At 40.7% G+C, this 12,789-nt stretch overlaps 1 protein-coding gene across 28 annotated transcripts in view; it reads right to left on the bottom strand.

Annotated features, from left to right (window-relative positions):
- The window catches only part of rapgef2b (Rap guanine nucleotide exchange factor 2b), a 111,610-nt gene that overhangs the window by 61,782 nt on the left and 37,039 nt on the right, over positions 1-12,789 (bottom strand). For all 28 annotated transcript variants that reach the window (XM_085789087.1, XM_085789088.1, XM_085789097.1 and 25 more), the window contains exon 4: positions 7,375-7,458. In XM_085789087.1, the coding sequence (XP_085645213.1) occupies positions 7,375-7,458 (84 nt within the window). The remainder of the gene's footprint in view (positions 1-7,374; positions 7,459-12,789) is intronic.

Raw genomic sequence — 12,789 nt, 5'->3', positions numbered from 1 at the left:
CGGCTGCTAACGGCTCAGCTAAAGATGTAATGATTAGGCAGAGAGGTGCATAAAGGATTAGACTTAGACCTGCTTTACGGGTGAAAAACAAACACAACCGGCGGGGATAGAGTCTAACAAGCAACTTTTGTCAATACTTAACCTCCCGACATGTCAGTTCACAAGTGTGTGTAGCTTCAAAGAAAATCACAGTCAAAAAGTGACACAGCAGAGGCAGAGGTATACGCTGAATTTTGGTCTCTAATAAATAAATAAGTAAAATCGTGCTTATTAATTATTAACTGTGTATAATTTTTGCATGAATCTGAAAGTCAAACTCAGCGAACGGTGGGAAGGAAATATTAGACTTCAACAAAAGTCCTCAAGGACATTAGATGATGATGGTCAGAGATGTGAAGTTGATCGTTACATAAGCAGGACTTCCTGTTCGGCCGCGTTGCTTAGCAACAAAGACAACAGAAAATATTCAGAGAATCAGGATCTACGTTTTTATGATGTTTGAGTTTGAGGGAAGCTACGTCTCAAATCGTAGTTCAGTCATTTTACATTATTCAACTAATTATACACAACTAATTCACTTAATTAAATACTTTAAACAGGCTGGTTTAATTTTACAGCTTACATCGGAGTGTTTCACATGCAGTCAGTGATCTTTGAATAGATTTATTACTGTTGGACCAGTGCTCTGTTATGTTCTTTAATTCTCATGCCAAGTATGAAAAGCATGGAGCTTTTTTTTATCCTGAACTTGAACCTATTACTGTCTGTGTGAGCTACCACACAACGCGTCCCATGATGAGATATAGGCCTTCTGAAAAGAGATGAGTAAGAGCTGCATTAGCACAGTGGGAGAGAACCTAATCACTGAGTCATCTGCAGTCACTCAGATGAGTCTGTCCACACCGCCGCCACTGCTGCTGCTGCTGCTGGCTGCCATAAAACGTTTTGAGCTCCACTGACCTTTTTCCTGAGAAATTCACACCTAACAAAAGTGACGAAGACGACATTCTCGTGCTAAGTGGAATTTCTGCCGCCGATATGAGCCGGTTCAGTTCAAAGATGTGGTTACTGGTTTGATAATATCAGGGCTGATGATGAGGAAATGGTTTAGTCGACGAGCCAGAGTCCTGACAGCAGTGTGATAATGACTGATAATGATATTTAAGACAAACAACTGCATGTAATAGGAGCAGTTAAACCAGCACTAAAGTTACAGTTAAGAATTTCATACTGTCGGTATCATTTTAAAGGGATAGTTCAACATTTTGACAAATTGGCCAACCATTGCCGTAAAGCAGTGGGTTCTTTACCTTTAATTGTCGGTGCAAGCTATTTTTTGGAACGGCAGAGCAGAGCCGTGAGCTGCTCAGAGCTACCCAAGGAGGCTCATGGGATTTCTTGGTTTCCCTCATCAAACTCATCAAATACACAATCCAACAACTCCAAAACGCTCTTGCGGACAAGTTGTGACCTGCCCCCGACGGGAACGTGTATCAGCAGTTTTGCTTGAATTTACCTCTAAAACAACTCCATCTCTTAACGTTCTGTTATTATCTTGTAGCGTGGTGAATGTGCAGGTCACAACTTGTCAACGTGTGTCAAGTTTTGGACTTGTTGGATTGTGTATTTGATGAGTTTGATGAGGCTCTGCTCCGCCATTCTAAAAATAGCCTACACCAACAATAAAAGGTAAAGAACCTACTGCTAAGACTATAGGGATTATGCCAATGGGCCAATTTGCAGAAAATGTTGAACTATCCCTTTAACTGTAAAATAAAAATATTTGAATATGTCCATCACACAACATCAAAGTATTTGGTATCAAAAAAGCTCAGTCTGTTTGCCTACAATAAGAGGTTTCACCACTAATACCTCTTATTCAGGAATAACTTCACATTGGCAACTTTTCAGACCCACACATGTGCTCAAAGTCAGTGGATTTCAAAACCTGAAATCAGAGTCAGAAACAACAGAAAATGAGCCAACATGGGGCATCTGGAAGGAAGATGAACAGCAGGTGGGAATTTTTTTTATTCTGATTTAGTAGGAAACAACCAGCAAAACAAAATGTCAAAAGCACTGCTGGTAAATTTCCCTTTTTTAAAATGCATTTTCATGTCTTAAATATTCATACTTCAACTTTTCTTTAGTTGGTAAAGCACATTGACGTGCATTTTGTGTTTGAAAAATATCAGTAATTATTGTGATAAGACATGTTCCAGTGATGTTCAGGGACAGTCAGGACAGTCTGAGGACAGACAGCTCTGAGGTTGAAGTTTGACTTTGCATGACACTGTGGCAGGTCTCTGTACTAGGGATGTGAATCTTTGGGTGGCTCACGATTCGATTCGATTCCGACTTTTAGGGTCACGATTCGATTCGATTCAAAATCGATTTTCGATTCAACCGATTCTTGATTTTCTTTTTGCGATTTTTAGTTATTAACACCAGACCATGTGAAAAAGTTGAATGATGATGATGTCTACAGACTATTATATCAGAAGCCATATTTCCCCCCAAAAAATGCACATCACATGTTTCAGATTTATTCAGCAGCAATATATTCGAACCATTTTAAAGTTAACTGCTACATGAAGCTGATTTTATAGGCTACTCTCTTTTCAAAAGCCTGGACTGAAGGATGTGAATATTTGGGTGTCCCCCTTGTGGGTGTTCCCACCAAACACGATGAAATAGACGAAGACGCGATGGTCCCGTCGCCCCAAAAAAATTGAGTGTATTGCGTCGCAAAAAAAAAAAAGTTGCGTCTACCGCGTCGCGCGCCTAATCGCGTCTTTGCGTTACGGCCTTTTACACCGCGGACGTAACGAATAAACGGTTACGGTGTGAACGAACAACATAGAACAGGACCACACGTGGCGTTGTTTCCTCTTTTCACCGACAGCTCCACTCTCCCTTACTTACACAACTACTGTTATTGTTGAGGCCAGAGAATTGTGGGATTTGTAGTTTTTGACCAATCGCAGGTTGTGTTTTTTTTTTAGGGGCAAATGCGAGTGAAATGCTCGCCCATAAGAAAATTTAAGACCTGTCTAAAATTATTTAAGACTTGAACACAATAATTCAACAAATTTAAGACATTTTAAGGCCTAAAATTTAGATTTTCAAATTTTAGACTTTTTAAGACCCCGTGGATACCCTGTTATTTCATATAAAAGTTTAAGTGCATGCATATTTTATGATGCTGTGTATTTCAGGTGTAGGTTAATATACACACACCTCAGGAGGCCTGTCATTGATTGGTTAAAACAAGGTAATCAGTAGATGGGAATTAACGTCAGATTTAGTCACGGATCACCCTCAAACTCTCCTTGTCATGATATTTGAATTAATTATACATCAACACCAGCATCTATAACTTCGGCCTGTATGGCCACAGTGGGCTTTAAGTCAGTGAAGCTGAAACCACTTGACTATCACCCACAGATCAGGAGCATGATTGCACATTAATCATACTCAGGGTGATGTCCCTCTATACACACACATGAGAAGAAGAGGAAAAAATAAAATATAAACAGGTTCATTTTTATTCATAAATTAGTTTTAATTACTTAAATATTTCTTGTTTATGCTTGTTGGGTGTGATCACTCTTATGTTGGTCCAGTCTGACATAAATCATCATCCTGCCATTACAGGACCTGATTCCCTTTAATTACATGTTTATGCAGCTTGTGCCTGTGCATGTTTTAAACCTGTCACCCACTTATTAAGACGTATTTATTTAGTTGCGCTTGATTTCATGCTTGCCTCTGGGTTAAATAAGGCACGGAGCTGCAGCTTCTACATGTGGTGACCGAGTTGTTCATCTTCCCCTGGATCACATCTCACTCCAGCCACCGGTCGAGGGGGAGACAGAGGGAGAGAGAGGGGGAGAGAGGGGCACTAAGAGAATGATGGAGGCGTATCAGGTTTTCAACCTTGCTGCCAGTGGAGATATGAACGGTCGTTTCTAGGCAGGGCCTGCCTGAAACCCAATTCCAGCACATCTTTAAAAGCTTCAGGAAGTCCCGCTGGACTCAGTTCAGTTCCTCGTGTCACAACCAATTTCCCCTCCAAGCCATTTTACCCTCATCATTTCTCCTCTTTATAGACTACATGATGCAGTGTGGACTTGTTTTTTTTCTCTTCTCTTTGTCACCATGGCCATTAAATTAGACAGTAATGACGATGATATAAGCCTGATTGTTGAAAATACTGAAAACTGAAAGTCATTGGAAACACAAAGGTAGTTTTATCTCAGGCCGATGAGGAAAGTCCACAACAAAACACATCTTTTGAGTTCTCCAACACATCACTTGTGTGAAAGCACCTACATAGAGGGGAAGTGTGACGTACACTTCCTCCTGTGACCTCTGGTGGCCTCCACTTACATTGGCGGCATTGTAACCACGTTGTTTTTAAAGAATTTCTCTGGTAAAGAAGTTAGTTTGAACCACGACTGCCACGCGTCCACGTCCTCTCTTTCTTATTCCTGAATTGAAAAAATTTGCACAGTCATTGAAGAGCTGAGTGAGTTTCACGACCCGTAAAAAGTCCTTGAAACCTTGAATTGTAATGTGTCACTCTGAATGTGTCATTTCACAAATGTCGCTAGGGAAATATTCTTTGCTTCATTCCACACACACAAAAAAAAAAAAATCATGTTTTTCATGCTGCAGCTGCCGCACGCCGAGGTGGAGGTTAAAAGTAGTGATGGACAGCGGACATGGAAAAAAAACTGAAATTACAAAATTAATGACAAACTGAACACAAAGTTGCTCATATCACAGTCTCAATCACACAGAGCTACAACCAACAACAAGCAGTCACAAGTTCAAAGGGATAGTTCAACATTTTGGCAAATAGGCCCATTGCCATAATCCCTATAGTCGTAGGAGTAGATTCGTTACCTTTTAATTGCTGGTGCAAGCTATTTTTAGAATAGAATTAAAGGTAACACACCTACTCCTAAAACTATAGGGATTATGGCAATGGGCCAATTCGCCAAAATGTTGAACTATCTCTTTAACTAGTGGTCCAACATCTGTCCTACTGTAATTAATAAGGAACAAACAGAAGTGAGTCTGCACAAGGAAGGAATGTCGTATCATATGGATTAATGTGCTTTCATTACCTGTAATCAACTATACGACTTTTATATGACGAGGTGTAGCAGATGCAAGTTGCAGGTTTTCTCGTCTCCAACCTTCATGGTTGAGCTTTAATAACATTTATGAAGCGGTGACTAGTTGTTTTTCGTTATAAGCTCATATAACCTCATCATGGTCATGGAAAACAATATACTGTTGGACGGAGATGAGACATGAACCAATGGATGGTTTCAAGTATCAAAGTCTCATCCACCTCTGCATGTAAAAGACTAGAGTCACTGTTCAGACAACAGGAGGCTGTTTAAAGAAGTGATGAAGCACGTGACTCAAAGCTTCTCAACACATGACAGATACCGTTTTATTCCTGGTATCAGTGTTTGACTATGTTATCGTGGAAACTACCTGCTGCATACATGTCGTAATGTGTGCACTACGTGATATAAGGTCTGTATGCAATTAATGTCAGTCGGCGTCTGTTGATCTATACAAGAAGAAAAAAAAGGCTGCACACGTGATAGAAATGATTTTTTACCGAAACTTCTCGACGTGCAATCTGTGCGTCACGTGTTTGATTTTATGCAAGTGACAGGAAGCCAGCTGTCTTATGCACTGCAGTTGACATCACTCGAAAACAAAAAGAGCTAATTATCAACCCCGCACACTGTGATGCAGCACCGTGGAGCCCTACACGGGATTTCTTCGCAACATATGCTTAGTAAACATTTTCACATCCCCCTCCCCACAGAGCGACTGCAGTCTGGCTTTAACTTTAATCTGCCAATACCTGCAAATCCCCCTCCAGCATCCCACTCACACTTTCACCTTGGCCGAACTGTAAAGGTTATATTTAAGAGAGAGAATCAGCCTTTTGGCACATTTCCGATCGAGCCTTCAGGTTTTGAATGCCTCCCACGTTCGTGTGAATCCAGAGAATGACCGCTGCAGACCCCCCCCCCCCCTGTCCCCATCCCCATCCGACCCCACCCCCCACCCCCACTCCTCTGGCTCAACAGGCTGCAGCGACGGCCTCGTGCTCTCTGCGGCCGTAGGTGTGTTATGCAAGCCATCGCGGATGAAAAGATCATTGTTTGAGACGCCCACGGCAACAATCCATTTGTGGAATCACAGCTTTTTAACATTAAGGACTCGGAGGCTTCAGAGGTGCTGATCACCGCTGTGAGCTGGAGAGGGACACTTGAAGATGATAACACAGATAACTATTATCCACGGCCTGATGATAAACTCGCTCCCTGCCGCTCCGCTTTCTTTGAAAACTCACACGTTCGTTTCTTGGTAAAAACCCACCTCATCAGAAATAGCTCCCAACCTGAGAGGGCGATTGTTAGATTTCCCCCTTCAGTGTTTTTGCACGCACACTCACACAATCAAAGTAGCTGGTGGCCGATCACAAGTTCTGCATGTTGTGCTTCCACTTGTTTCACTTCCTCTTTTTGCTGCGCTTGTTGACTTCTTCACGGGGCCATGCACGCTGTCTTAGCTTTTCTTCCTTTGTCACTTGATTTTTTTTTTTTTTTACTGTTTGGAGCTTAAATTCCTTTAATTTCAAACTCCAGTCTGGAGAGAAGTTTGCAGAGGCCTGAGTGTATAGCAGCTTTGCAGAGTTGGTTTAGTGAACAATGTTGGTCTGTGTGGAGCATATTGTGACTGTTCATGCTATTACACTTGCTAATGAACCACTTAGCCAAGATAGCCGGTGCGAATGCTTTGTTTGTCTTCAGCTGTGGTTGTGTAGGTTTGTTGTGCCTGGCTATTTTTCACTTGCAGTTCTTTTTACGCAAGAGAAACTCTGAATGATAGTGGATGTTTTGTTTCTATAGAGCTGCATTCAAGTCATTCACATTTTATCCAGTTGGCTGAAGTGTTTTTTTTTCCTCAGTGACATCATTAATAAAACTGATTTCTGTGATAGCGACTAATCAGTGACAGGATTAAAATATTCCTTTTTGACGAATCCATCAGTGTGGCATTTCTACCCTTTAGTATCTGCTCTGAACATATTGGCTTAAAAAGCCAATTTTGGTAAAATGAGTCTCTCCTGTTTACTCGTCTAGATGAGAAGGAAATAACTTTTCTTTTTTGAGGTTGAATAAATCAAAGTTGGCTCTTTCTTGAAGTCCAGGATTAGCTTTTATCTCCCTTTGTGTCTGTTTTTAACAGCCTTTGAAAGGAGGAAGCAGCTCATATCCCAGTGCCAAGATCAAACAGCACCCAGACCTAAAATTATAATGATGATGATCCTACCTGCTCCTGGGCAGGAACATGGACTCCTTGATGAAGACTGAGCCGGACAACAGGATGTACCAGCAGCTTCCAATGTCGTCGGGGCTGAAAAGAGAGAACGAGGGAGACGTTGAGCACAAATTAGCATAGAAGTACAATGAATGTGAATTTATGGAGTATAATGATTCTGAATAGTGAGTCAGGAGCTGGGAAGGCATACCAAGATATCGGCTGACATTATATTTGATTTTCTTGAAGTCATAAAACAGTACATTGCAGAAAAACTCTCCATATGTATAGATCCTACACATGTAGCAGAGCTGTAAGAAGGAGCAAATTAAACTTTTAAGGCCCAAGATGAAAGATTAGTTTAGTTTATTGCCAGAAAACCAATCAAGTAGTTTGATTAATTGACATTTGCTGCTGCTGCTTTTGTTCTGTTTTATCACTTTTTGCAATTCTTTGTATTATGCCTGCTTTTTTAACTGTATAGCACTTTGGTCAACGTGGGTTGTTTTTAAATGTGCTTCAGTAATAAACTTGATTGATTGATTGATTTTGAGCAAAAATACCAAAAGCTTAGTTGTTAAAGCTTCTTGATTGTGAATATTTCACACAAACGGAGAAACATGAAGACATTGACTTGGCCTCTTGGAAACTGTGGTGCACAATATTTATTAATCTTCTGATTTTTTATGAACCAAGTGATTAACATTTTAATCTGATAAATCCAGAGTTTGTGTCAGCCCCAACGCTCTGTCATGTTAATATTCTTTGCTTTGTCATTTGCTTAATCAACATGTTCATGTGAGGACACAGTGACTGAATGCATCAGCAATGTACAAGTGCTCACTGTGCCAAATACAGACTAGAGTTTAAAAAAAAAAAGACAGACAGGAAGGAAACATGAGAAAACGAGAGAGAGAGAGAGAAAGAGAGAGAGAGAACTATGAATGAACTGAGGAATCATCTCTCATCCACCCACATCCACGACCCTGTTGAAACACACAGACGAGGAAACTGCTGGGCATCGCAGACAAGGTAAACTCCGACTGACCCCTGAGTGATGCAGCTGGCTGTCAAGTCTGTGCAACATGACTTGTAAACAAACACGCACAACTACACACACACACACACAAACACACTAACACTACCGACACACTGCACAATTGGAACCACAGGCCTTCTTAAGGAAAATCAAAGAAAACTCAAGAGGAGGATTTGTCTTCAGATAAACAACTCATTATAGTATATAAATTTCAGATATTAAAACTGGACCGTCAGTGTTAGTAAAAGCAAGCTGGCGATGTTCAGAGGATAACGTAGTTGTTAAAATGCATGAATTTGGTTTCCTTGCTCATGGAGCTTATCCGTGGGCCTTCATGGATAGCAGAGGGATTGCGGAGAGATAATCTCACACAGCTGAGATACACTGAATCTTCTTCGCCCAGTACACGCGGGATTATCAAAGAGCCCGTGTATGCTAACCTACTGCGAATGTAAACAAATGCTATAGAGACGGATATAAAAAGTTAATGCCTCCTTTCATTTATATGCACCCCGTCAGAAGGCTCAGAGGACAAACACAACATGTGCACTCACTGAGTTTAAATATCAGAGCACGCTGATGATCTACAAACATGGTTTGTGGTGGACTTCTACTTTTGAGCTTTATATATCTACCCCTGAGAGTATCACTGTGTGTTTAACTGATCACATTAGATGGGCTGAGTCGATAAAACAAGTCACCTAGCAGCTTACAGACGGTAAAAAGGAAGTAGAAATCCAGACAAGGAAGTATTCTCATGACACGTAACACTGATACCATCTTTCTCCGGTACTGGGAACTTGACATGAACCGTGAAGTTTCGGCTCTGGCTGACAAAAACAGGCACAGCAGGCACTAAACCAACACACGCCATCACTTTCATTTTGTAATGATTGTGATTATCTTGCACATTTATGATTATTGTGCAAGAAAATCTGCTCATGCTAAGCTAATTATGACGTGTTATGTCTCAGTTTGGTTCCACTTTTGCTTATGTCAGCATCTGGACTGATGTAAAACACAACAGACATCCAACTTACTGTATGTTTTACTATCAATTATGAAGAGAACTATCATGAAAGCGAACTTATTGCATGCTATGACATGATTTGTGCAATATTTTTAAATGCTGATAATATTCACAGTTATTATAATCATGCTAAATAATGCATTTTGAGAATTAGTGAGACATAAATGAGAGGACTGACACCACTCTTGTGTCTGCACAGTGGAAATAAAGCTGCAGTCAGCAGCTAGTTAGCTTAGCTTAGCAGAACAACTGTAAAAAAAGCAGGACACAGCTAACCTGAGCCTGTCTCACTAATTAACACTTTATATATCTTCTTTGCTTATTCCGTACAAAAACGACAAGGTAGCCGTTGTGCTACGCTAAGCAGCTGTCTGTGGCCTCATATTTCTCCCGTGGAATAAAGAAATCATAAATTCAGTGAGTATCATCAGTCTGCATCAATTCAGGTATTAATGTCATGCTTCTTCAAAACTTATAATTATCTGAGCTTTGACTGTATCACCTCCACCCGTCTGTTTACCAATAAGTGCTTTGGAGACATCACCTCATCACGGACGCCGAGCGCCGGCTCATCAATCTGGAATCAAGTATTGTACTTGAAGGAGCTCTGGTGTTAATAAGGCGGCGGTGGCGGCAGTTTGTGTGATTATCGCTGAACATGTTCACCTGCTCTGAGTGAGACTTTTTAATTGAAACCAGAGGGAGAAAGAAAAAGAAAATCAATGACCGGCCAGACATCAGCAGGGTGGGACTGGCTTTTGCTTACAGAAAGGTAAAGGATGGGTGCACTTATTATACACCCGCCCCCACACTGACACATATATTCACACCCAGCATCACTGTGCTGACTGAGTTTTTTTTTAATCACCGAGAACAAAGTCTCGGCTCCTTCCTCCTCCTCTCCACACTTTTCCTTGCAGAACTAATGAGGCTGTAGACAGCACACCCTACTGACACACTACAAAATCTCCCTCGTTCCCTCTAACAGCATCCCCTTTTTCCTTTTCTCTCCACTGATCTCCATCCGTCTCCCTCCAGACTCGTTCCATCCTTTTATATGGCTCTTCTTCTTTGCATTCGGAGACGACACGAATGAAACGCTCAATTATTAATTGCTGGCACGCAGATGCGCGGAGCGAGGGGAGAACCTCGCATGGCTGAGGAGGAGGTGGAGTAAGGAGAAGAGAAGATGCAGCACCAAAAAGCAGGAGATAGGAGACTCTTATGTGCCGCGACAGCTTGACTGAACTGGGTCACGCGTACGAGGAGCGATCGTCAAACACTAAACATCATCCACCAAAAAAAAAAACCCCACCGGGAAGCTGCAACAGCGGGGGAATCAGGTTATACGAGTGGCACGATGGAAGTGGAAGGGGGTAAAACGACTGGGGAACAGTGATTATCGCATCAAGACTTTCGCAAGGAGGGGGTTTGAGTCTTACAAAACGAAGAGTTATAAGAATAAGTAAAAAATTTAATTCACTTTTTGAAAATGTGAGATTGACTCAGATTTGACTGTCAGGAAAAATATGGCTCAGACTCAGTCACTTAACAATGTTTGACTTTCAGCGTGCTGGAACCGTTTGTCACTTGTGCACACTGAGAAATCTTGATCAAGTAATATTCCAAGTAAAAACCTGGTATATGGCCGGATCAATTACTATGTCTGTGCAGGAAGGGAGCAATTTGTGAAGAAAAAGAAAAAAAAAATCAACTCTACCTGGGAGAAGAGGCCTCACATTTAACTTTTCAAGAGAATCTACCAATAAAATCAACAGTAAAAACAGCATAAATACAAATTATTCATAAACCTCTTTGATTATTCCAATGATTACCTGATGAATTATTTGATGAACTAACAATAGCATATTCTGGATCTTTGTTTTATTCAATCAACAAACCAAAATCATTATTTACTTACAATTGCATTTTTGATTTAAGAAAATTTGTGAAATTATGAATTGATTTTCAAAATAATTGCAGATATTTATTTTATTTTTGTAATGATTATTTCACTTTTAAGCCTTTAATTGATCTGTAGAGAGACAGGAAATGTGGAGGAGAGGGAATGACATGCAACAAAGGTCCACTGGTGGACTTGAACCAGGGCGGCTGCAGCGAGGACTAGGCTATAGCCTTTGCATATGGGGCGCCTGCTCTGAGCTAAACAACGCCCCAATTGCAGATTAATTTTATGTTGATGGCCCAGACAATCAATTTGTTCCAAATTTATTTGATTTTTTAGCTAATACAGTACATGATTTATACTTCCTCGGGCATAGCCTATTAAACATACAAAACCTGCACTCACAACAGGGTTTTATGGTCATTTCTTAATTGTTTCACCTTAATGAATATGCAAGCTCAGTCTGTGCCTAAGGACTTTTCATTATGGGTTTTAACAAGGCCAGAAGAGAAGATAAAAATTGGTTGATATTTACTATCATGTTGCACATACAGTACTCATTGTTAAGGGCTCCACTCATTCCACTGCTGTTTAAGCACATCCAATGTTAACAAACCACAAGGTTTAAAAGGACTGGAAAAAACAGGAAGGTGGGCTGTGAGGATTTCAAAACAAAAGAGCGGTGTCACTCAGAGGCCATATATAAATAAGCAGCTAAAAATATGACCATTTAAAATTGTTATTGTTGTGATGCTTTCACCATGAATTCCTCCAGGGGCTCGCAAAACCACAGTGGTGTGGGTGCCATTACGAAATAAAACATTCATAACATGTTTTCAATTGTATGAAAAACAAAACCTTAAAAAAGCAACACGGAGGAGGTTTCAGAGGACTGACAGTATGTTCTTCAGTGTTTCATTTATAAAAGCTGAATAAAATCAAATATTTCTGAACTTCAAATAAAATATACTGCCTCTCCACTATGTTTTCAAATGTAATATAGATACTTATCAAACAACTAATGGCACCATGTCAGTGCAGCACATACTCCACTGTGCAGTTTGTACTGGGGGAGTATAATTATTAGAAGTGACTGGTCGGATGGGATGTAGTGAGTTCTTCAGTTTTTATTGCTCACACAGTTTCTCCCCTGCTGAGAGTCTGAAGGCCAGAAAATTCATGTCACTGGGAACAGGAGCTGAAACTTTCTGACAGCAGCTCTGGAGCACAGCAGTCCCAGGGGTTAAAACATCACAGTCTCCTCTTTAGTATTGTTACGATACATTACTATCATCGCTATCTGGAAACATACGACGACATTTAAGTGAATACCGTTGTGTGAAGTCGATCCGAGACCCTCTGGTTTATTCAAACAAGGTGGGTTGTCACATTTGATTATAGCGCCGTGACGCAAGTGTTTGTTTTTTTCTCTTTCTCTCCCGACAGTTTGCT

The sequence above is a fragment of the Trachurus japonicus genome, chromosome 10 (genome assembly GCF_045865225.1).
Source record: "Trachurus japonicus isolate A0001 chromosome 10, Traja_1.0".
Taxonomy (NCBI): Eukaryota; Metazoa; Chordata; class Actinopteri; order Carangiformes; family Carangidae; genus Trachurus; species Trachurus japonicus.
The sequence above is the reverse complement of the archived record's forward strand: the minus strand, read 5'-3'. Positions and strand labels throughout refer to the sequence as shown.